The 22,828-nt window shown below is 30.1% G+C and overlaps 3 protein-coding genes across 3 annotated transcripts; 1 reads left to right on the forward strand and 2 right to left on the reverse strand.

Moving 5' to 3' along the window:
• Nucleotides 1-3,846: 3,846 nt before the first annotated feature.
• Nucleotides 3,847-10,340, reverse strand: LOC111421125 (pancreatic triacylglycerol lipase). Its single transcript, XM_023054265.2, has 8 exons — nucleotides 9,837-10,340; nucleotides 9,669-9,775; nucleotides 9,458-9,616; nucleotides 9,156-9,401; nucleotides 8,724-9,101; nucleotides 8,497-8,665; nucleotides 4,078-4,411; nucleotides 3,847-4,030 (listed from the first exon to the last, which is right to left on the reverse strand). Exons 1-8 carry the CDS (start codon nucleotides 9,964-9,966, stop codon nucleotides 3,946-3,948), a joined length of 1,608 nt encoding a protein of 535 aa, XP_022910033.2. The 5' UTR covers nucleotides 9,967-10,340; the 3' UTR covers nucleotides 3,847-3,945.
• A 483-nt stretch (nucleotides 10,341-10,823) lies between these two features.
• LOC111421085 (E3 ubiquitin-protein transferase Katazuke) lies at nucleotides 10,824-16,207 on the forward strand. Its single transcript, XM_023054216.2, has 6 exons — nucleotides 10,824-10,946; nucleotides 11,017-11,440; nucleotides 11,498-11,773; nucleotides 11,838-11,988; nucleotides 15,600-15,795; nucleotides 15,847-16,207. Exons 1-6 carry the CDS (start codon nucleotides 10,908-10,910, stop codon nucleotides 15,946-15,948), a joined length of 1,188 nt encoding a protein of 395 aa, XP_022909984.1. The 5' UTR covers nucleotides 10,824-10,907; the 3' UTR covers nucleotides 15,949-16,207.
• Nucleotides 16,208-21,543: 5,336 nt separating this feature from the next.
• On the reverse strand, nucleotides 21,544-22,774 carry LOC111421115 (corepressor interacting with RBPJ 1). The gene has a single exon (XM_023054252.2). The coding sequence runs from the start codon at nucleotides 22,667-22,669 to the stop codon at nucleotides 21,623-21,625; it is 1,047 nt and encodes a 348-aa protein (XP_022910020.1). The 5' UTR covers nucleotides 22,670-22,774; the 3' UTR covers nucleotides 21,544-21,622.
• Between the last annotated feature and the right edge of the window lie 54 nt (nucleotides 22,775-22,828).

The following is a 22,828-nucleotide window of genomic DNA, read 5'->3' on the forward strand; positions in this document are numbered from 1 at the left end:
TTTAACGTTGATATTAATGGAAATACAATCACTTCCGGTTTGAAACGTTAACGTCAATTTAGACATATTTGTCATCTTCATTAAAAAACTTTTAAAATGAGTACAAACACGACATACAGTGAAATTCCCCTAACTCGAATTACTAAGGGAGCGGAAGAAAACTTCGAGTTATGGAAAATTCGAGTTAGAGAAACACATTTGAAGCCTAATCAAACGCTTGATCTTACGAAAATTATTCGACTTAGAGGATAATTCGAGATATAGAAGTTCGAGTTAGGGGAATTTCACTGTATTTATCTTCAATATTAATGAAGTTATGGTCAACTTCCGGTTAGAAATGTCAACGTCAATTTTGACATATTTGTAATTGCATGAAAAATCCTTTAAAACGAGCCCAAACATGATACGTTTAATTCCAATATTACTCGAGATATAAGCAACTTCCGATTTGCAATGTCAATGTCATTTTGACATATGTATTCTTAATTTTTATAAAATGTCTTAATATTTGTCACAAAAACAAAAATATAATAAAAAAAAAATAAAAAATTGAGTTTGGTATTAATTTTTAAAAATTAAATTGCTATCTTCATTGTTGCTAACTTCGGGTTTAACGTTTTTTATTCTAACTTTTTTGTTTTTTGAGATAAATGCGTCATCTTTAGATTCGTTTTAAAAGTTTTTTAATGAAGATGACAAATATGTCAAAATTGACGTTGACGTTTCAAACCGGAAGTGATTGTAAGTGTAAATGACTTTTCTAAGTTCTTGTCTAAGACGCCCGGCTAAACCTAAAACTTCTAGTTCTAGGTCTAGTGTTAGTTCTAGCTTTAATTGTTATTTAACCCTAAATTCTTGTACATTTTAATTGATCTAAAAATATTTTTTTTGATTTAATCCACTTACCTTGCTTATAATTTCATCCATTTACCCATTTTGAATTAAATACAACCTTTAAATCCAATTAATTATGTGTTTTTCACTAAAAAAACATAAATTCAACTTAAATTTTGACAAGCAACTGCAATATTTTATCTTAACCACCATGGTAACCGAGTCAAATTGGATAACCTTAAAATAATAAAATTTTATTCCGATTTTTTTATCAATTCTAACTTAATTATTATTAATTTTAAAACAATTCGAATTCTTTACGATTATCTCGCATTCATAACAAATTCGTTAATTGTAGTTAATTTAAATCGATTTTAATTAAGAGAAATAAATTAAAAATATCTTTTTTTGATTTAATCCACTTACCTTGCTTATAATACCCTAAATAAACCAATTTTGAGTTAAATAAGACTTTTTCCTTAAAAAAAAACAAATTCAATTTCAATTTTAACAAGCACCTGCAATATTTGGATCTTAATCACCATGGTAACCGAGACAAGTTGGATAACCTAACAATAATAAAATTATAACCGTTAATATTTGGCTTGTATTTTAATATTTTTTTAATTTTATTTTATCTTTTTTTTTTATATTTTTGTATATTGCTTCTTAAGTGAAATACACTGTATAAATAAAAACATAGAAATGTCAATTCTTCCAATGACGTCACAGCAAGGCCTTTGCGGGGGGATACATTCATAACAACAGTGTTCATATGGAGTTGGATAACCTTATACAGTATGTTTACTCAACGGACCTTGATTAACCCCTAAATTAGCAATAATGAAGATAGCAATTTAATTCTTAAATATTAATACCTACCTTAATTTTTTATTTTTTTTATTATATTTTTATTTTTGTGATAAATATTAAGACATTTTATAAAAATTAAGAATTTGTCAAAATACGTATCATGTATGGGCTCATTTTAAAGGATTTTTCACGACGATTACAAATATGTCAAAATTGACGTTGACATTCTTAACTGGAAGTTGACCATAACTTCATTAATATTGAAGATAAATATGTCGTGTTTGTACTCATTTTAAAGGATTTTTAATGAAGATTACAAATATGTCAAAATTGATGTTGACATCTTAAACCTGAAGTTAGTTACCATATAATAGAAGTTTTATAACTGAAGTTAATCTAGTGTTAGTTACTTTTCCGCACTTCCTTTTTATTTTTAACGTGTTTTTTGGGTCATTTCACATTGATTAAAAAAATCGTTGATTTTTAAGCCACATGATGATTCTTGAATTTTTCCCAAGTTTCGTCCTTAATTTCATTTTACAACTTTTTAAACTTTAATTTTGTAAATTAGTAACTAATAATCTGATCCGACTTTGATATGTGATCTTTTTTAATAAAACAAAAAGAAATATTAAGAAACCTAGAAATCTATTTATAGAGTCTCTGAAGATGGCCAAAACTGGTTAGACTTAAATTCTATATAAAATAAAAACCAGTTTAAAAGTACAAAATCAAACTCTAGATTATTATTTTCTTCAAAAGTTTTTACAGGAATCGTCATCATTTTGTCTCTAGTTTTAGTAATTAAATTTATGCCACGACTTATAGAAACATCCTGTATAATCGTAAAACGTAACGAATGACCAAGCGGCTTCTGTGCTTGTGATAGGCACCAAAAATGGACAGGCACCAAACAATTTTCAATAGTTTGAGCCTGTCTATTCTGAGAAGTCATATTTTTAGAGAGATGAAAACGAAAACCCGTTTTTCTCAACATTATTCATTTGCCGCTTAGTCAAGTGATGCATAACGGTCCAATTGATACCCACTTCCTCTTTTTCTTGACATTTCTCCACATTTCTCATTTATAATCAATCTGTCAAATTTGAAAGACAGTGCTACCATATACAATATACATATATTCTTGACAACACTTTGACAAGTAATTTAAAAATTGACATTTCATTGTAAAATGACCCTCTCTCAAGTTAATTTCTTAAATCCAACAAAAATGTTATTTATTTTTCTGTTATTAGTAAAAATAGAGAATATCGAATCAAAGATACTTTTATGGAGTACTGAAGAATTAAAATTTCCAGCTTTAAAACAATACACAACGGAAGATTTTCAAAAAATAACCGAAAAAATTAACAACTCCCATTTAATAGTATTTAAAACGGATTTGTCTAAAATACCAAAAACTATACGAGAAGACCTCAATTTAAATTCATCGTATTTACCGAATGAAAAAATTAATTTGAAAAAATTCAATCAAATCGAACACAACAACGACATGGAAATAATCAAAGAAATTTACGATCTTTACGAAAATCCTTTGATTGTGTTCGAAGAAAAAGATTTGAAGAAACGAAAAAAACGATTTACATCACGTTTTACTGGAGTGCTATATAACAGCCAAGGTGTTATGTTATACACAGATCGTCCACCTGTTTTACGATTAGAAAGTTTATTTTTTGTGTTAGACCATTGTATTGGCGTTCGATCGGACATTCATCCGAGAACAATCGATCTTAACATTGAATTTGAAATCGATAAAAACGTTACGATTTTATTAGAGTTTAAGTTTATTTTAATGTTTAATAATCATTGGAATATGGTAACAACGAAACTTGCAGATGCAAATGGAGATAATTATTTATTATCGAACATAAACATAGTAATGAAAAATAATTTTTCGTTTCATTGTAGCTACGATATCCGATTTCGAGATTTAGACAATCATATGGAAGTTATTTTTCACGGGATACAAATACAACCGAATTGTGAAGGAGGTTCATTTTCCCCTGCTGCTGAGTGTACTAATTATATAACTCCGACGACGGCAGCTTCGTTAATTGTTGGGGTTCTTTTTGTGTTTGGATTATTTTTTGGTATTAATGCTATGCTTAGTATTAAAACGATGGATAAGTTTGATAATTTTGAAGCGAAACAGCTACATTTAGATGATATAAGAAGAAATTAAGATGTTTTCTTGTATTTATTAAATTAATAATTATTTATAAAATTAATTGCATTGATTATTATAAACCTAATAACAAATTTTTTTAACAATACTTTTTAAGTATTAGAACAATAGGATTTTAATAATATTTGTGAATCCGAATTAATTAAAGGTTTTTGATCTTTTGGACAAACTGTAATTCTAAAAAAATATTATTAATAAATGTATTTAAATGATTTTTAATTTACCTCTCTCCTGATTCTAAAGCTTCTACTTCAATTTTATCGATATAAATCCTCGGAGTAGCCATAATCCTCCAAGTTAATGGGTTAATAAAATTTGTGTTATAATTCCATTCAACTTCAACAGCTTTTAAATTTTTTAAACCATCGCCGGGGATAACGTAGGTATAATTACCGCCGGGTTCGTGATAATGTTCCTTATCCAAAGAAATTTTATCCGATTTTTTTCCACTTCCATCTACAGTGGTGTGCATCGTAAATAATAAAGTTCCTATTTCGCCTCCATGTGCTTTACTTTCTTCGTGTGATGAAACGTAGATTGATATTTTATAATGTGACTCTAAAAAAATTGTTTTAATTAATTTTAAAATACTTCTTTCTCGCATATTAACCAAATAATCGTGCAAAAACTCGACTACGACATTTAGATTTTTTTTTATTGAGTTTAATAAAAGTTCGGAAGCATTGATAGCAGAACTTTCTCTAACCCCCTAAGGACCAATTGTTTTTCAAATACATGCAAATACATATAGTATGTTCCGAGATATCTCGGACCTGGTCCTTATATTTTTTATTATAAAGGCTGTAACGATAGTGAAGTTATGGATCCGAAAATGTTTTATGGATGTAAAACTTTTGAACGTTTGGAGCAAGCCGTAGATGATATTGTGCTACAAGATGATTCTGCGGTAATTGAATTATGTGCTCTTCCTGCAAAGTTGGACAATCTTGGATGTCGAAGATCGCGATGATGATGTTATGGTTGATACAAATAGGGCCGTTAAATATTTTTCTTATTGGCTTATTCGAAAGTTTTTTAAGATTGATTGGCCCTATATTTTTAAAAATTAAACAATTTTCGAACGTGAAAACGTTACTAATCCATCTAATTTAATTTAGATTATCGATTTTTTGAAAGACGGTCTTTCTAATCGATTGACCTTAACGACCCTATTTTACCCCAAAAGATATTCCTGCTACCGTTGAAATCACTAATGAAATCGATGCAAATGACCATGTAGAAAAACCTATAGGTCATTTAGCAAAAAAAGTATGCTGAATTTCAATGACTAAAATGGGTACAAACCAATTTGAAAAATTTATTGCTTTGCCAAATTTTTGAAACATTTCTAATGGACAGAATTATTACGATGCCAATCAGGTTATTAATTGTCAACTAATAACCTATTTCCAAAGTATCCATTTGGATTTAGGCAAAAATACTCAACAATAGACCAAATGTATAGTATAACCGATACTATTGAACGGACATTGGAAGAAAATAAAGTCTGCTCTGCAGCCTTCCTAGATGTTGCACAAGCCTTTGACAAAGTTTGTTACACAAACGAAACAAAATGCCTTCAAAAGCAACACGTATAGATATTAATATCGTACATCTCGAATACGCTCTTCAGAGTTAAACAAGAAGATGAACACTCGGACTTAAAAGGCATAGAAGGAGGGAGTCCGTCAAGGCACTGTACTGGGTTCTACTCTGTATCTGCTATATATTGGTGCAATACCAGAGTTGCAAGTTCAGGAGTTATCCACTGGAAAACTATAAACAGCCGGAAATGCAATACTCTAGTGGACCAAAAAATGGAGGAAAGAGTTAAACCAGCAGAAATCAGCACAAAACAGCCGCAAAAAATGCTAACATTTATAGCAATTTTGCTGTTCACAAGATATCACAAATTACCTCAAGAGCGGTTTTATTAGTCAACAGATGAAGACTTGGGAATGTACTTTTTGTAATTCGCTACGGTAATGGAAGCTATAACAGTACTCAAACGGGTGCTGTAATGAGACTCCTTACAGCATCCGATGCTGTAATGAGATTTTAGTAACATTTTATGGAACCAGTTCAAGTTGGTGACATTGGGTCATTAATTTTTCTTGTTGTCAATGTGACAATTTTTGTCTATGGATGTTTAAACACGTTCTTAGCATCGAATACAAAGTCCACAATGATGAGGACATTGACTCTGAGCAATTTCTCTTATTTTGGGAGGTGTACATCAAACATTTTTTTCAGGTGAATATATTTTGTGTTTTGACAGTTTCTAATTGTCAATTCAAAGTTTCTATTTTCAAGTGTTCCGGTCTTACCAACTGCTACATACCTATTTCCCTACATTGCCAAAATTTACTTTATTTTTGTTAAAAAAAAGTATAAAAACGCGAATTGCAAAAAATAGCATAAAAACACGTTTCATAAGATTTAAATCACTCATTCATTAAAAAACTCGTGGCTTCGCCACTCGTTTTTCAACTTGAATTCGTGCATTTCAAGCGTGTCTTACGAAATTTGTTTTTTAATATACTATTGTCTATAATGTAAAATTTTTACATTTAACAGACAACACCCAAATAGGAAGCTCCCAAGATAGTATGTATATAATTCGACCGTTCATGAATAAAATTATTGAAAATTTTTGCAAGTGGGGTTGCTCCATAAGCAGTAAAATTTTTACATTTAACAGACAACACCCAAATAGGAAGCTCCCAAGATAGTATGTATATAATTCGACCGTTCATGAATAAAATTATTGAAAATTTTTGCAAGTGGGGTTGCTCCATAAGCAGATATCAATAGATGAATCTGTGGTGAAATATTTTGGTCACAATCCTGCAAAACAATTTATAAGAAATAAACCTGTAAGATTGGGATACAAAAACTGGATGATAAGTAGCTCTTCTGGGCTTCTTACTAATTGCTATGGGTTTTATGTGTACTGTGGTAAAAAACATAATGAAACCGAAGATTTCAAGGGAATACCACTTGTAGCGAAGGTGGTTCTAAACCTTATAAAATACATTTCTAGCCCAAGACACCAAGAATTTTTTTTCTGTAAAAAAACTATGTGCACCGAGAAAGGCAGTTTTGAATCCTACCATACTACTACCTAACGTCCTCATATGAGGTCGGGGTGACTTTTATACAAATTAGAATTAAACAATTTAAAATTGAAAACTGTTTGTAAAATGGACGAAAAATACAAGCCACGTTAAAAATTTAATGAAAAAGTATATATACTTTTGATATACTTGATATTGTTTTATACTCTGAACATGCGTGTAACGTTGCATATCAAAAGCAGCTACTATGGTTTGAATTACTGTAAGAAGTGCTGTCATTGTTGATTTTTTCTGTTGATACTTTGTTATTAATTTCTTTTCCGTTATTTGTTTCATGATTCTGTTTTTTATTATAGTTTCGAAAACTTTTGACATTATTGGTACTATTGACATTGGTCTATATTTGCTTTTATCATTTGGATCACCTGGTTTTTGAATGGGGATGACTCTAACATACTTTAATTCATTTGGAAAAGTTCCCTCTCTCAAGCATTTGTTTAATAATATACATAATACTTCTCTTATTGTTGGTTCTATGTTCTGAATTAGTTTTGTTGTCATCCTGTAAACATCTTTTGAATTTGTCTTATTCAAGTTTTTAATTATCTTTTCCACTTCTTCTTCTCCAATTTCTTCTAGTTTCATTCCTTCTTCTTCTTCAATTTGCTCAAGCCCAATAGGATCTTTTATTTCCATATTGATAGTTTGAGTTTTACCACTGTTTACAAAAAATTTATTCATTTGCGTCCAGAAGAGAACTATTTTCTTTCTTGCGCCTTGTTTTTCCAGTTTCTTACTTCACTATATTCCAGGCAGCAGTTATTTTATTATGTGAATTCTTCATAAATTGTTTATAAGCTTCTTTTTTTGTATAATATATAATAATATCAATCTTCTCAACTCACGTTTTTTTATTTGATACAATTCTTTGTATTTCTTTTCTTTCATTACTTCAGCTATTGTGTAGATAGCATCTAAAGTGTTTTTCATCTTTCTTAAGTCATCTGAATTCATTTTAGTGTTGATAGTACATGTTTTCTTTTTTATTCTTAATTTACTTATGAAATGTTCTGTTGTTCCTTTATTTATTAGTCTTATTTTTGTATGTTTGTTCTTTTCAGTTTTATATTCAAGAACAATTGTTGTCAATTGCGCTAGATGGTCAAAAAGATGCCAGTTTACTGTATTTTTTATGACAACCTGCGTAAATGTATTGATAATAATTCTCCATCAATAAAAACTAGCAAATACCACCCATATTATCGCCCTAGATCGATTAAGATCTATTATTGCTTTAAATTTCTTTGTATATAAGAGAATAATGCAGCAACAAGTGTTTTTTTGAGGTTGGATGTGATACAAGTCAAATGCAACAGAACATAATTTATCAATCCAGTGAGAGTCAATAATAGTTGTAACTGGTACAACTTACAAGACTGTTATGTCAATGAGAAGTAAAACTTAAATGTAAGATAAAATCAAATAAAGGTTATGTCAGAATACAATTCAGATAACAAATAATTAAGGTTGTGATATGTAGACACCATAAAAGTTAAATTAACTTACTGCAATAAGGAGATTTAGGAGTTGTCATAAAAAACTGTGTATGATTCACTTGACGCTTAAAATGTGGATTTTTTAAATGCCTTAAATAACTTTGATAACTATTTATGCCAAAAGTAATGCAATGTTGGTTTTTATAACCACATTTAAAACATGTCCCATTCATAAATGCCTAAAATACAAAAAATTAATTAGATATACATTTTACAATTGAATAAAAAATAAAATACCTCATATGAATCACATGAAATTGTTAAATACGGGCAAGATGGATTCATATTAATGCTATCTATAAAGATTTCGTGACTTCTCACATGATTACAAGCCATAAATTTTTGTGCACCCAATACTAAACCATTTGTACTGGCAAAATCAGAAAACGTTTTTCTACAACCAGGTTGATCATAACCTCCATTTACATAAAAATCAACGTGACCAATTGCTTCTTGTATTCCAAATGCTAAACTAGTAAAATCTCCTGCATCTGTATGAATGATATCGACATATTTTGCTGCTGATTTGTCTAAACGAACTGGTGGTTGAGTGTTTGAAAAATGAGGACCAGCAGGATCCATTCCGGTTATTCTTCCCATTGTAAATCCAAAATCCTTTCAATAAAAAAATATCTGATTTTGTGTTGTTGTAACATATTAAATTGTTACCTTTTTTAATTGATAACCGATATATCCACACATATGTGCACCTAAAGAGTGCCCAATACAATGTACTCTATCAAAACCATGCTCATCTTCTCCATAAAGTGCTTCAAGTAAATGAGCAGTTACAGCACCAATTAAACGAATATTGGCAACTGCTTGAGGATAAGGTGGATTTGAAGCATTGCCCCAATCAACAATAATAATGTTACATTTTTCTCTAACAAGTAGTTTATCTTTTAAACTTAATATCTAAAAAATAATTAAAAAAAAATTAAGGCATAATCAAAATATAAAACGTTTCATACCCAATGCTTTTTACCATTATCAGTAAATCCGTGGATAAGTACATATAATGGTAATTCAAGATCCATATTAGCATCAGAATCTAAAAAAACCTCATACATATCTAAATAAATAGGTACAACAGAATTCCTTCTTGTATACAACGCAAAACGAGGGTGAACCTAAGAATTATATAAATTTATAATCTTAACACAAATTTACTTCATCACATACTTTCAATAGAGGCTCCGGAAAACGACTTTCTGGTCTAAAATTACTTGTCCAAGGATCACTTAAATCAAAACAGCCATAACTCCCAAAACACTTCGGTTTTGGGGCATCTAAAATGTTTTTAAATTAAAATAGTTGTGCCAAAAACTTTTGTGCAAACCTATAAAGTACCTTCCCCAACAGTCAACAGGTAGTTGTTGTATGTGGTAAGTTCATCTTGACCATAACTCGATTGAATAACAGTTTCGTTGGTCACCATCATTAATGTGTTTAAAAATAAAGTACTATTTATCAAGATCATTTTTAATTTCTATATTTTCATTTATATCTTTTTCACGTTAAAAATCTTGACCGTCTCACTTAAAACCACCTCGCGACCGTTCCTTACATCCGACTATTTTAAACCCATGCAAGATCCGCATGGGAAGCGCCCCACCAATTTTTTGAAAAACGTCGTCGAGAAACTGATATCTTCAAAGGTTCAAGGGTTACAATAATACCGTCTAGAGTGTGTACACTCTTATTGAAAATTTCTAGAAGATTTAGGATACCGGTTTTATCGTTTAAGGATAAGAAGGGGTTGAACCTTCTTCAAAACCAGAATCCCTAATTATGTATGAATGCTAAAAAAAAGGGATAGAACACTTTGATGATTTTGAGTACTTTAAGTTGAATATTTACGAAGAAAACTTTATGGTTAGGCTTAAATACGCATTTTATTTAGTACTGTGTACGTCAATTGATAAGAACGTTAGGTCATATTATGATTTCAAAGAAATGTTTATGGTTCAAATGAGGGTATAAAAAGTGGTTTCATATTTCATAGTCATAATATTTCAAATACACGATAAAATGAAAAAAAAATATTTCTAAGATAATTAATTATAAAACATTTAATTTAAATTAATTCCAAAAATTATATTTTTTAAACCTATTTATTAAACGTCAAAATTGACGCATAACGAAACGTCAAAGTGACGTTTTAAACGTCAAATAAAAAATGATTGTATTTAAATTCAAATTTACAATTTCCTATAAACGAAATAACGTTTTCTGTAATTAATTTAGATACCGTTCGTTAGATATCGTTCGTAAACGTCAATCCGTCGTTCGTAATCACCCGTTTTGTAAAGAAAATCAGCTGTTCAGCTACAGATGCAGTCATCTGTATTTATGTTTTTGTAATTCCCTTTGTCGCGCGCGCGATCGCCGTAGAACCAAAACGAACGGCCGTTCGACAAAATGGCAGACGTTAAAGCGCTTGAACATCCCACCTTGAAGGTCGTTTAAACCTCCCATAAAACCCTTTGAACGAATAACCCTAATCGACCATTGTAATTTGCTTTCGCAGGTTCCATACGAAATCTTAAATAAAAAATTCCGTACGGCGCAGAAGACGCTCGATCGAGAGGTGGCACACGTTAACCAAGTCGCTGCAGATATCGAAAAAGATCTTGGTGGTGAAGCTGTTAAAGCGAAGGATATATCTAAGCTTTTAGGAGGTATGGTTGAGAAGTTGCAGGTTTTAAAGCGTAAAGCCGAAGAAAGTATCTCAGAGGAATCTCAAGCTACCAATGTTTGCAAGAGGAGAATTGAACATTTAAAAGAACATGTTTCGTTATCTTCAAATGGAATGGTATCACAGGGAGCTCTTAATCAATGGAAAAGCAAGAGGTTGGATCGTATGGTTGTGGAGTATTTTTTGAGAAATGGTTATTATAATGCCGCTATTACTTTAGCTGAAAGATCTAATGTTAAAGATTTAACTAATATTGGTGAGTCATTTTTTTCCTGTGATTTTTAAGATAGAGATTTAGAATTATTTTATTTAGATATTTTCTTAACATCTCGGGAAGTAGAAAAATCTTTGGCAAATCGTCAAACGGCAAAATGTTTATCTTGGTGTCATGATAACCGTTCAAAACTTAGAAAATTAAAATCGAATTTGGAATTTAACTTGCGTGTTCAAGAATTTGTCGAATTGATTAGGTCAGATAGACGAATGGACGCTATTAAACACTCTCGGAAACATTTTCACAGCTTCGAAGACGAACATTTACAATCTATTCAACAAGTAATGGCTTTGTTAGCGTTTTCTGTGAATACAAGTATGATTGTTTTTATTATTATATTGGGTTCTCCTTGGAATTTTAAGATGATTTGTTTTGTTAGCAATTGCTCCATATAAAGCTCTCTTTGCTGAATCACGATGGGATACGCTTATAGAACAATTCAGACAAGAAAATTATAGGTTGTTCCAATTGGCCAGTCAATCGGTATTTACAGTTACTTTACAAGCTGGATTATCTGCATTAAAAACACCATATCCTTTTTTACATTTAATTATGATAATTTTTTATTAAGATTCATTGAGTATTGGTTACAAAGCTATCTAACTTTCTTTGTTTTTTAATTGAACCTAACATTTAGATAATTAATTTTTATTAAATAAAAATACTGTTTGTTGAAAGTCAAAATTTATTCCCATCTCTTTGAGAGCTCTATACAAATAGTATTTTTAAATTTTGGCAGATAAAATCAATATACATGGATAGACATAAAAAAATAATAGGCACTAAAGTTTATAGCCAATAAATTTGGTACAAGAAATACTGAAATTCGATACAACACACATTTTTTCTGTCTATTTATGGTAAACAGTGTCCATTAGTTTACTACAAATCGATTTTTTACGAAAGAAATTACAAACGTCTTATTTTTAGATTATATTTATCACTTTCAAAATTTAATTTTTAAAGATATTGTTTACAGTGTTCAAAAATTATACAAATATATAACCTGGACGCCGCGGCTTGGGCGCCATATGCGTATCTAACCTAAGAGAGTTGCAGTTTGAAGGAAAAATCTTTAACATGTTAAATATTAATTAAGTTGCCTTCAAAATGCTTTTTATCTCACGCTGATATCTCAATCAGTTATTGAGATATATGACTTTTAAAGAGTTAGTATGATGATTATGAAGAGTTGATTTCAAAGAATTATAACACCAAGATTTAAAGATTTGAAGACATGACCTTCAACCCATTAATTACCAATGAAATTTGCTTCAAAATGCTTCGTATCTTATTAGGATATCTCAATTGGTTCTTGAGATACGACATTTTAAACTTTGATTAATGTCAATATAAAATTCTTCGATTATCGAAATTCGTAGTTGTATTTAAAAAATTATGACGTTGCAGTTTGAAGGAAAGATCTTCAACATGTTGAATATTAATTAAATTGCTTTCAAAATGCTTTTTATTACACGCCGATATCTCAGTTAGTTGTTGAGATATATGATTTTTAAAGATTTAATATGATGATTATGAAGAGTTGAATTCAAAAAATTATAACACCTACATTTAAAGATTTGAAGAAATGATCTTCAACCCATTAATTACCAATAAAATTTGCTTCAAATTGCATCATATCTCGTTAAGATATCTAAATTGGTTCTTGAGATACGACATTTTAAACTTTGATTAATGTCAATATATAATTCTTCGATTATCGAACTTCATAGTAGTATTTAAAAAAATATGACGCTGTTGTATGAAGATTTGAAAGAAAGATCTTCAAAGATCTTCTTGATATGTTAAATATTAATTAAGTTGACTTCAAAATGCTTTTTATCACACGCCGATATCTCAATCAGTTATTGAGATATATGATTTTTAAAGATTTAATATGATAATTATGAAGAGTTGAATTAAAAAAATTATAACATCTATATTTAAACGTTTATAGAAACGATCTTTAACCCATTAATTACCAATAAAATATGCTTCAAAATCCTTCGTATCTTATCAGGATATCTCAATTGGTTCTTGAGATACGACATTTTAAACTTTGATTAATGTCAATATAAAATTCTTCGATTATCGAAATTCGTAGTTGTATTTAAAAAATTATAACGTTGTAGTTTGAAGATTTGAAACAAAGATCTTCAACATGTTGAATGTTAATTAAGTTGCCTTCAAAATGCTTTTTATCTCAGACCGATATCTCAATGAGTTATTGAGATATATGATTTTTAAAGATTTAATATGATGATTATGAAGAGTTGAATTAAAAAAAATATAACACCTATATTTAAACGTTTATAGAAACGATCTTTAACCCATTAATTACCAATAAAATTTGCTTCAAAATGCTTCATACCTTGTTAAGATATCTCTATTGATTCTTGAGATACAACATTTTCAACTTTGATTAATATCAATATTATAATTCTTCGATTATCGAAATTCATAGTTGTATTTAAAAAATTTTGACGCTGTTGTATGAAGATTTGAAAGGAAGATCTTCAACATGTTAAATATTAATTAAGTTGACTTCAAAATGCTTTTTATCACACGCCGAGATCTCAATCAGTTATTGAGATATATGATTTTTAAAGATTTAATATGATAATTATGAAGAGTTGAATTCAAAAAATTATAACACCTAGATTTAAAGATTTGAAGAAATGATCTTGGACCCATTAATTACCAATAAAATTTGCTTCAAAATGCTTCATATCTCGTTAAGATACCTCGATTGGTTCTTGAGATACAACATTTTAAATATTGATTAATGTCAATATAAAATTCTTCGATTCTCGAAATTCATAGTTGTATTCAAGAAATTATGACGTTGTAGTTTGAAGATCTGAAATAAAGATCTTCAACATGTTGAATATTAATTAAGTTGCCTTCAAAATGCTTTTTATTACATGCCGATATCTCAGTCAGTTATTGAGATATATGATTTTTAAAGTTTTAATATGATGATTATGAAGAGTTAACTTCAAAAAATTATAACACCTAGATTTAAAAAAATGATCTTCAACACATTAATTACCAATAAAATTTGCTTCAAATTGCTTCATATCTCGTTAAGATATCTAAATTGGTTCTTGAAATACGACATTTTAAACTTTGATAAATGTCATTATAAAATTCTTTGATTCTCGAAATTCATAGTTGCATTTAAAAAATTATGACGTTGCAGTTTGAAGATTTGAAATAAAGATCTTCAACATGTTGAATATTAATTAAGTTGCCTTCAAAATGCTTTTTATTACACGCCCATATCTCAATCAGTTATTGAGATATATGATTTTTAAAGTTTTAATATGATGATTATGAAGAGTTGAATTCAAAAAATTATAACACCTGGATTTAACGATTTGAAGAAATAACCTTCCACCCATTAATTTCCAATGAAATTTGCTTCAAAATGCTTCGTATCTTGTTAAGATATCTCAATTGGTTCTTGAGATACGACATCTTAAACTTTGATTAATTTCAATATAATATTATCGATTATCGAAATTCATAGTTGTATTTAAATAATTATTATGTTGTAGTTTGATGATTTGAAAGAAAGATCTTCACATGTTGAATATTAATTAAGTTGCCTTCAAAATGCTTTTTATCTCACGCCGAATCAGTTATTGAGATATCTTCCCCGAAACGTCTCCCCGTCGTTCAATCCTTCTTCAATCCTGCTCTTCTATAGTTAATTCATCTTAATTTCTTCGTTATTTTACCTCAGATCTGTGTTTGGGAACACTGTCTAGAAAATATAATAGATGAAGTTTCTTCAATCACGGTAAAGATACTTTTGTGAAACAGAATTAACCCTCTGTTATTATTTACAAAATGTGCAAGAACATTTAAACATATCTTGCTATCTTAGTTTGCAGTAAGGGATCAAAAATAAAGATTAAAATTCCATTATAAGACATAAAAGTTCCCAAGTAATGTATCTACTAATGTTTATTTTGTGCTAGGTAAAAATAAGTGCAGAAACTTAAAAGTTGAAACTGAGTTGGTTTAAAACTCGTTGCTGACGTTATGATAATCTTTTAACCATTACTGAATGAATCTTATGATAATTGATTTAAATTTTTTGATGTATTAAATATTTCCTTAACGGAATATATACTCAGTGTTACACAGAAAATTGTGAAAATCGTAACCCAAGTTGTCCAGTTTGTCATGACTATTTAAATAAATTGGCTGAAAATCTTCCTTTTGCGCATTGTTCGCAATCAAGACTTTACTGTCATATTAGTGGTTTGCCATTAAATGAAAATAATCAACCCATGATGCTACCAAATGGTTTTGTATACGGAGAACAAGTACGTAAAAACTTCATTTTTAATTAAAAAATAAAACATTTTCTTTTATAGGCTTTAGAACAAATGGCTACCGAAAATAATGGTCAAGTGATTTGTCCTAAAACTAAGGAGATATACTCGTATAAAAAAGTCGAAAAGGTATATGTAATGTAAGGATACACGCACATGTGATATATGTAAATGTAATAATTATATTAAATTGTACGATTTTACATGTACTGCTCGCAAAAACAAAAATACTAAAAGTGTTTTTACTTTTTATTTACGCGTTATTTTGCTAAGTTTATGATTTAAGATTTAGCTAAGTACTACTTTTTTTTCTTATTTCCTTTTATACTGTGTATTAGCCCCTTCCTAAAGAAAAAGAAAAGACGACTTTATTTTTTGTGGTTAATAAACATTTTCAAAAGGATTTTCTTTTTGGTTATTTTAAAACCTTATTTTATTTTTAATATAATCACGATAAAATCAAGGTTAAAAGTATTAACCCAAATACATTTTTAAAGCAAACATCGATTTTTTCTTAACAAATTTAATATCTATATACACAAAATACAAACTTCACCGATATTTTAAGTCCACAAAAATATGTCTTCTTCACCCACCTGCAGGTGGCACATTAAGATTTCCAAAAAAATCATCTTCACCCAATCCCAACCAATTAAAAATCGTTACTTCGGTAACGATAACTGTAGATGTCATCGCAAGTAGTAGATTTCGTAATTTATCTTTGAAAGAATCGAATAAATTCGTTTCGACATCTTGATCGGTATCGTGATATAATATCGAGTTAAATTTTCCAAAAATACTCATCATAACATAATTCACAAAAACAACTATTATTTTTAGATTGAATAAAATTTGCACTTTGGTACGAAATTTGGGTGTTAAACGTCATTCATGGTCATCATATAAACTGCGTGTGACGGCGATGTCGACCAATTTTTAACGACACAAGACAACGTTACTTAATGATTAGTCAGTCTGTTTTATTCGGTGGCAATAAATAATTAAACGAACTCGATTCAATTAAATGGAGTTTGCGTCGTTTTAAATCACGTGAAAAGATTAACTTTTAAAGTAATCGTTGATTCATGTAATACCATACGGTTGGTTTTGTAATGGCGTTTTGCAATGCGTTTTTTAGAGGGATATTTTTTTGAAATCCTTAAATTAAAGCCCATAAAGATTTGTTATCGGAATTTATTTTACGTTCTCAATTTAGCAAATTATAAAAATTATTCCATTATAGAATTGAAATGATAGTATATTGATTTCGAAATGTTTTTCTCGAACAAATCGGGTTTTTAGAGTCAATTTGCATAAATTAGGAAAGATGATTTTAACTTTAGACGCAGTTTTATGTTAAAGACTTTTATAGGAAGAAACAACTGTTTATATCTTTAGAACTAGTAGATGCTAATGATGAATAGGAAACCAATTTCTAGATACCGATTCCTTCGAAAAACTGAAATGAGATGAAAAACATCTCAATCTACCAAGAAATATTGTTATCTACATGTTGTTGATTGACTGTGACCACAAATTAATAGAACACGGGGGAGCGCAACTCCGTTTATCATCGATTCAATTCCGCTAATTGTCAGGGGTCAAATTTCGGTTAAATCATTCATGCAGAGATGAATAATTTGTGAGCAATCAACAATTAATGTGACAAATACATACAATATGCAAATTCCGTATTCGAACATCCACCGAAAAATTAGAAAATCATGAATTATTCAAAAATGGTAGTACAAATTTCAAATATTGTTAAGGATTTATTTCACTTAGAAGAGTAAAAGCAAAAGTGGATGTCTTGGTTACCTATTCAGTTGAACAACTGTACGCGAAAGAGCATTTTATTAACACTTAACAGGAAAAACTGTATTCGAACAGGTCGCAAGATTGTATTTTTGTGTAGATAACTGCTGTTATACAAGATTTTTAATCGTGTTTTGTCCCCATTTTGATTGTTAAGCACTGGTTTTTACAAATAATTTTAAAGTCAGTTGAATTAACTTGGAAAGAAAACTTGATTTTAAAAGTCGGTATACTGTTAGAAAATCATTCATACGTATGCTTAATAAATGCAAAGCACAAGTGGTGGAAGTTTGGTGATGATATGGGGATGTTTTTTTGCGACAGGAGTCCGAAAACTTCATTTTATAGATGGAATATTAACTGCGAAGGGATGTATAAACATTAAAAAAAAAGTTGAGCAATATGCAGAAAAATTGGGATGTTTACGAGATTTTATGTTTCAACAGGATAATCATTCGAAGCATACCGCGCTATATTCTGAACTTTGGATCGTGTACAACTGTTCAGAACACCTCAAAACACTATCACAAAGCCCAGATCTTGATCCTATTGTCAATATTCAAGAAGAAATTGAAATTTAACGGTTTTAGAAACGTAATCGACTTACAAAAATAGCGTTGAAAACAGAATGGACTAAAATACCACCTCAATTAACCAGTAAATTAGCGAAATCGATGCCAAGGTGTCTAAGTGCTGTTGTTAAGCAAGCAGGCATCCAGCAAAGTATTTGTGTTATTCCAAAAATATAATTTTCTTAGTCATTATTAAACTTTGTACTGTTTGAATACGGTTTTTGCTGTCAATTGTGATTAAAATGTCCTTTACCGTTCGGTTGTCGAACTGCAGAGATAACTAATATATCTACTTTTGCTTTTACTCTTCTAAGTGAAATAAATTATCAAAAATGTTGGAAATTTCTACTATCATTTTTGAGCAAATCATGATTTTCTAATATTTCGGAGGGTGTTCGAATACGGATTTTGCATATTTTATAGCACATATTATTACTTTCACCCCTTTTCACGTCGGGTGCTGACCATTTATTCTTCGTACATTTTGAAGACGTGGTTGTAAAAATATGAATGTTAGATAATTTTGTTTACTTATCTGAATACATAATTGCTAATTTTGAGCCACAACCGCTCAAAAAATTCAAAAAAACTAGCAGATAATGCCCATCTTGATGGTAATTTTCTTTTTCTAGAGTAGCTGTCAAAATCAAATTTTTTAGGGTTTCTGTTGGTATTACCTAGGGTGACATTTTTGGTAATTATATAATTGAGGTTAAGAAATTAAGAACAGTTTTGAAATACGATTTTAACGAAGAATAAATTTACTGTAAAAAAGTGCTACAACCAATGAAAGTAAACAATTAGGTATCAAATTTCAGTTATTTAATATAATTATTATAAAATCGAAAACTGAATTATGTATTTTTGAATGTTGAAAGTTCAAACGTCAATTTTAAAGCATATAATTAAAATTCCCTGTTTATCTTACCAACTTTACAATAATTTAACAGTTGTTCTAGAAAAAACAGTAGGTATATAATGGCAGGTCGGTATCAAGTCCGTTCAAATTCATCTAAAAACAGTGATGATTAATTCTTGGCTAAATCGCGGCTAAGAAAGTGAAGAATAAGTACTGAGCTTTATAACAAAAGCAGAAAGTACTAAACCTATTTTTATCAGTAAACTATCAAAAGTTTAAGTCGGTAAGTTTCTAACGACTACAGGTTGGGCGAGTACCCGTTTACAACAGATGTATACGGAGTTGCGACAAGGAGATCCATTATCAACCTCGCCAACCTAACCCTTTTATTTAACAGTGCTAGAAAAAGCTATAAGACAAGTAGGTATTAACAAAAGAGGGACAATTATAAATAAGAGTGTACAAATACTACTAGTATATACCGATGATGTGGACATCATAGGTAGAACTAAGAGAGACAAACGCAGCAAAGGAACTGGCTCTAAATACAAATGTTGAGAAAATATATGTGTATGATTGTAACTACCCCAACATTTAAAAATATATGGTTATAATATTAAGTGTGTTGATAGTTTTGTATACCTGGAGTCATTAGTAACAAACAAAAATGACACAAGTACAAAAATAAAAAGAAGAATGTATCTGAGCAATCAGAAATGGGCTGCGTAAGCACTTGAAATCAAACATATTCATCAAGAAAACAAACAGCAAAACTTATAATACACTCATTAGACCAGTGATAATGTATGGTCCGGAGACCTAGGTAATGACACAAGCTGATGAAAGATTTCGGGAACGTTTGAAAGGAAGATATATACTTAGCCACATATATGAAGAAATCCAAGAACAGGGACAGTGGCGTTCTAACCATAAACTGTACCAAGAATACAAGGAACCGGATATAGTGACAACTATAAAAATTGGAAGACTGGATAGCACATGTGGAGCAGATGAAGAAGGTGGAACCAACGAAACAAATAGTTAGACAAACACCGGTAGGAAGGAGTTTAGACGAGATATATATGGACCAGGTGGAGGGGGATGTGAGAAATTTGAGAACGGTAACGCGTAATAGGGAAGAATGAAAGAAAATCCTTAAGCAGGTCAAGACGCTTCCAGGGTTATAGAACCAATGATGATGAAAAATATAAGAATAACCCATTTAAGAAGAGAAACTGAGTGCTGATGATTTAGCACTTATTTAACTATGGTAGAATTTTACTATGATTTGGAAAACATTACAAAAGATTATGACTTAAAACAGCAGAAACTGAGTTATGCTAGAACTCAAAGTTTAAATTACAACTCGCTGAGATCATAACACTTTATAAAAAAGATCTTATTCATAATTATATAGTCATATTAGACACACATGTAATACAATAATATCCTTAGAACATTCTGAAATCGATAAAGATGCTGGTTTACGTGATAAACTACTAGTCTTAATTCGAGACATAACGTCCACAGCATCAGCGGATTGGAAGGAATATGTAATGAAAACATACCGACCTGGATTGGATTAGACAAAGACTAAGCTAACCAGATTATGCGCGATGATGTTGATAAGCAAAAATCAAGAGATACAACCAATATTTTGACGAGCTAATCTTTTTGACTTTTTCAATTTAGAAAAATGAAGGAGGTTATAAGGAATATAATATTTTCGTTTATCAAGCACACTTCTAGTCTTGACCCAATAATGAAGGAACTAAAGTAGCAGTACATAGTGTTCTTTAATTCAAAACTTCTCCACGTCCTATCATTACAGAAGCACCATTTGTTGCACAAATTGTTTTTTTAAGGAATTCGATTTTGATCAAAATAGGGTTTCAAGCATTCATATACAGAATGTGTTATGGTGTACTTTTGACCGGTCACAGGAAAGCAATAAAGCAAAATAGAAATATAAAAACTATTAATGAAATAATTTCCCCCTAGGGGGCGATATTGCCCATGTTAGGAAACACTGGTCTGGCAGATCTTAAGTATAGTTAATTTTTTTTCTATAATACCTGTCAAATTGTTGTAAAGTTGGAAAAATTAACAGGGAGTTTTGTTTTATCATGTTTTGAAATAGATATGTCATACTGACGTTTGAGTTTTCGTTATTCAAAAAGAAACGGTGCATAAAAAATGTTGTGGGATTTATTTGCCATTTATTTACCTAGAAAAGGTGTTTTGTTCTATTTAATTACTTTGTAGCACGTTTTTACAATAAATATGTAATTCGTTAAAATCGTATTTATCTAAAAATTGATTACCTAGTATTTTAACCTCAACTATTTAGTTACTGATAATGTTACTAAAAATCAGGAAAACAACATACATTTTATAAGGGTCCTAGATAATACCAACAGAAACCCTAAAAAATTTACATTGATAAGTATTATAGAAAAAAAAAACGAACTATAGTAAAATTGAAAGATTAGATACCTCATATACTTTTTTATTTCAACTTTGATTATTATTATTAATTACAAAAAAAGAACATTTACATCTTGTTAATAAATTAATGCCTAGATTGATATCTCCTTTCACCACTTGTATATCTTTCTCTTCTATCCCTACTTTTTTCCTTCTTTTTATGATCACCATGTCTCTCCCTGCTACGACTTCTTCTTCCTTGTCTCTCCTCCCCAGTACTACTATCAGAACTTGAGGAATCACTCGAAGGAGACCTTCGTGATTTCTTCTTTGGTGATTCGTGACTATTTGAATCAGTTTTCCTCTTATTCCTTTTCACCTTCTCACTCTTATTCTTCTTTTTCCCATTTTTAATTTTTTTGCGTTTCCTTTGGCTTTCCTCTTTACTATCTGATGATGATGAAGATGACGTCGAAGCTCTTCGCCTTTTCTTCTTCTTTTTCTTATCTTTTTCTATCTTTAATAACTTTTCTAATAAAAGCAATTTTTGATCGTTATTTAAAGATTTAATAAATTTTATATCGATATCATCATTTTCATCATCACTTAACAACAAATCGTGTCGTTTTGATTCTGATGTGTTTATGTGCTGTTTTTTTAAAGCAAGTCCGTCGTCCAACATTTGTTGTACTAATGATTTTTGATCTAATATTGGACCAGCTTCTAAAGATCTTGCTGCACTCATCGATAAACTATACATAGGACACTCTTTGTCAGTGTTAATGTGTCCCCATTTGTGACATTTAATACACCTAACATTTCGTACTTGAATCCCAAATGGTTGATCGCGAATTTCTTGATCTCCTTTGCAATAACTTTCGCGAGGCGCATTATATTTTCTTTGCCATTCAAATTTATATTCGGGTTCGTTATCTTCACGTTCTCGTTCCTTTCTAGCTCCAGGGGGTGGTTCATACATAAAACTTATACTTAGTTTGTCTTTGCTTTCTTTACTAAGCATCGCTTTATTATCGTGGAGGTCCTGTTCTTTTTCATATTGCTGTCGAAGCTCTTCTTGTTTCTTTTTATAGGCCTCCGCCTTCTGCTCTGCCATCCATACCCTTTTCAGGTTATCTCGCGATGCGGGATGGAAGAACTTTTTACACATGTAATTATTGAATCCTTTACCCATTTTTACGGGTTTTATTTACGTTGATTTTAATAATAAAAACTTTTGCGCAATTCTACACAACTAAGAAATTGACGTTTATCACTTTCTATGAATTATTGAATCTAAGTAGAGGGCGCTTTTTACAAAGAAAATCCCTAAAGAATTGGCACAAATAATTAT

This window comes from Onthophagus taurus, chromosome 1 (assembly GCF_036711975.1).
Source record: "Onthophagus taurus isolate NC chromosome 1, IU_Otau_3.0, whole genome shotgun sequence".
In the NCBI taxonomy this organism is placed as follows: Eukaryota; Metazoa; Arthropoda; class Insecta; order Coleoptera; family Scarabaeidae; genus Onthophagus; species Onthophagus taurus.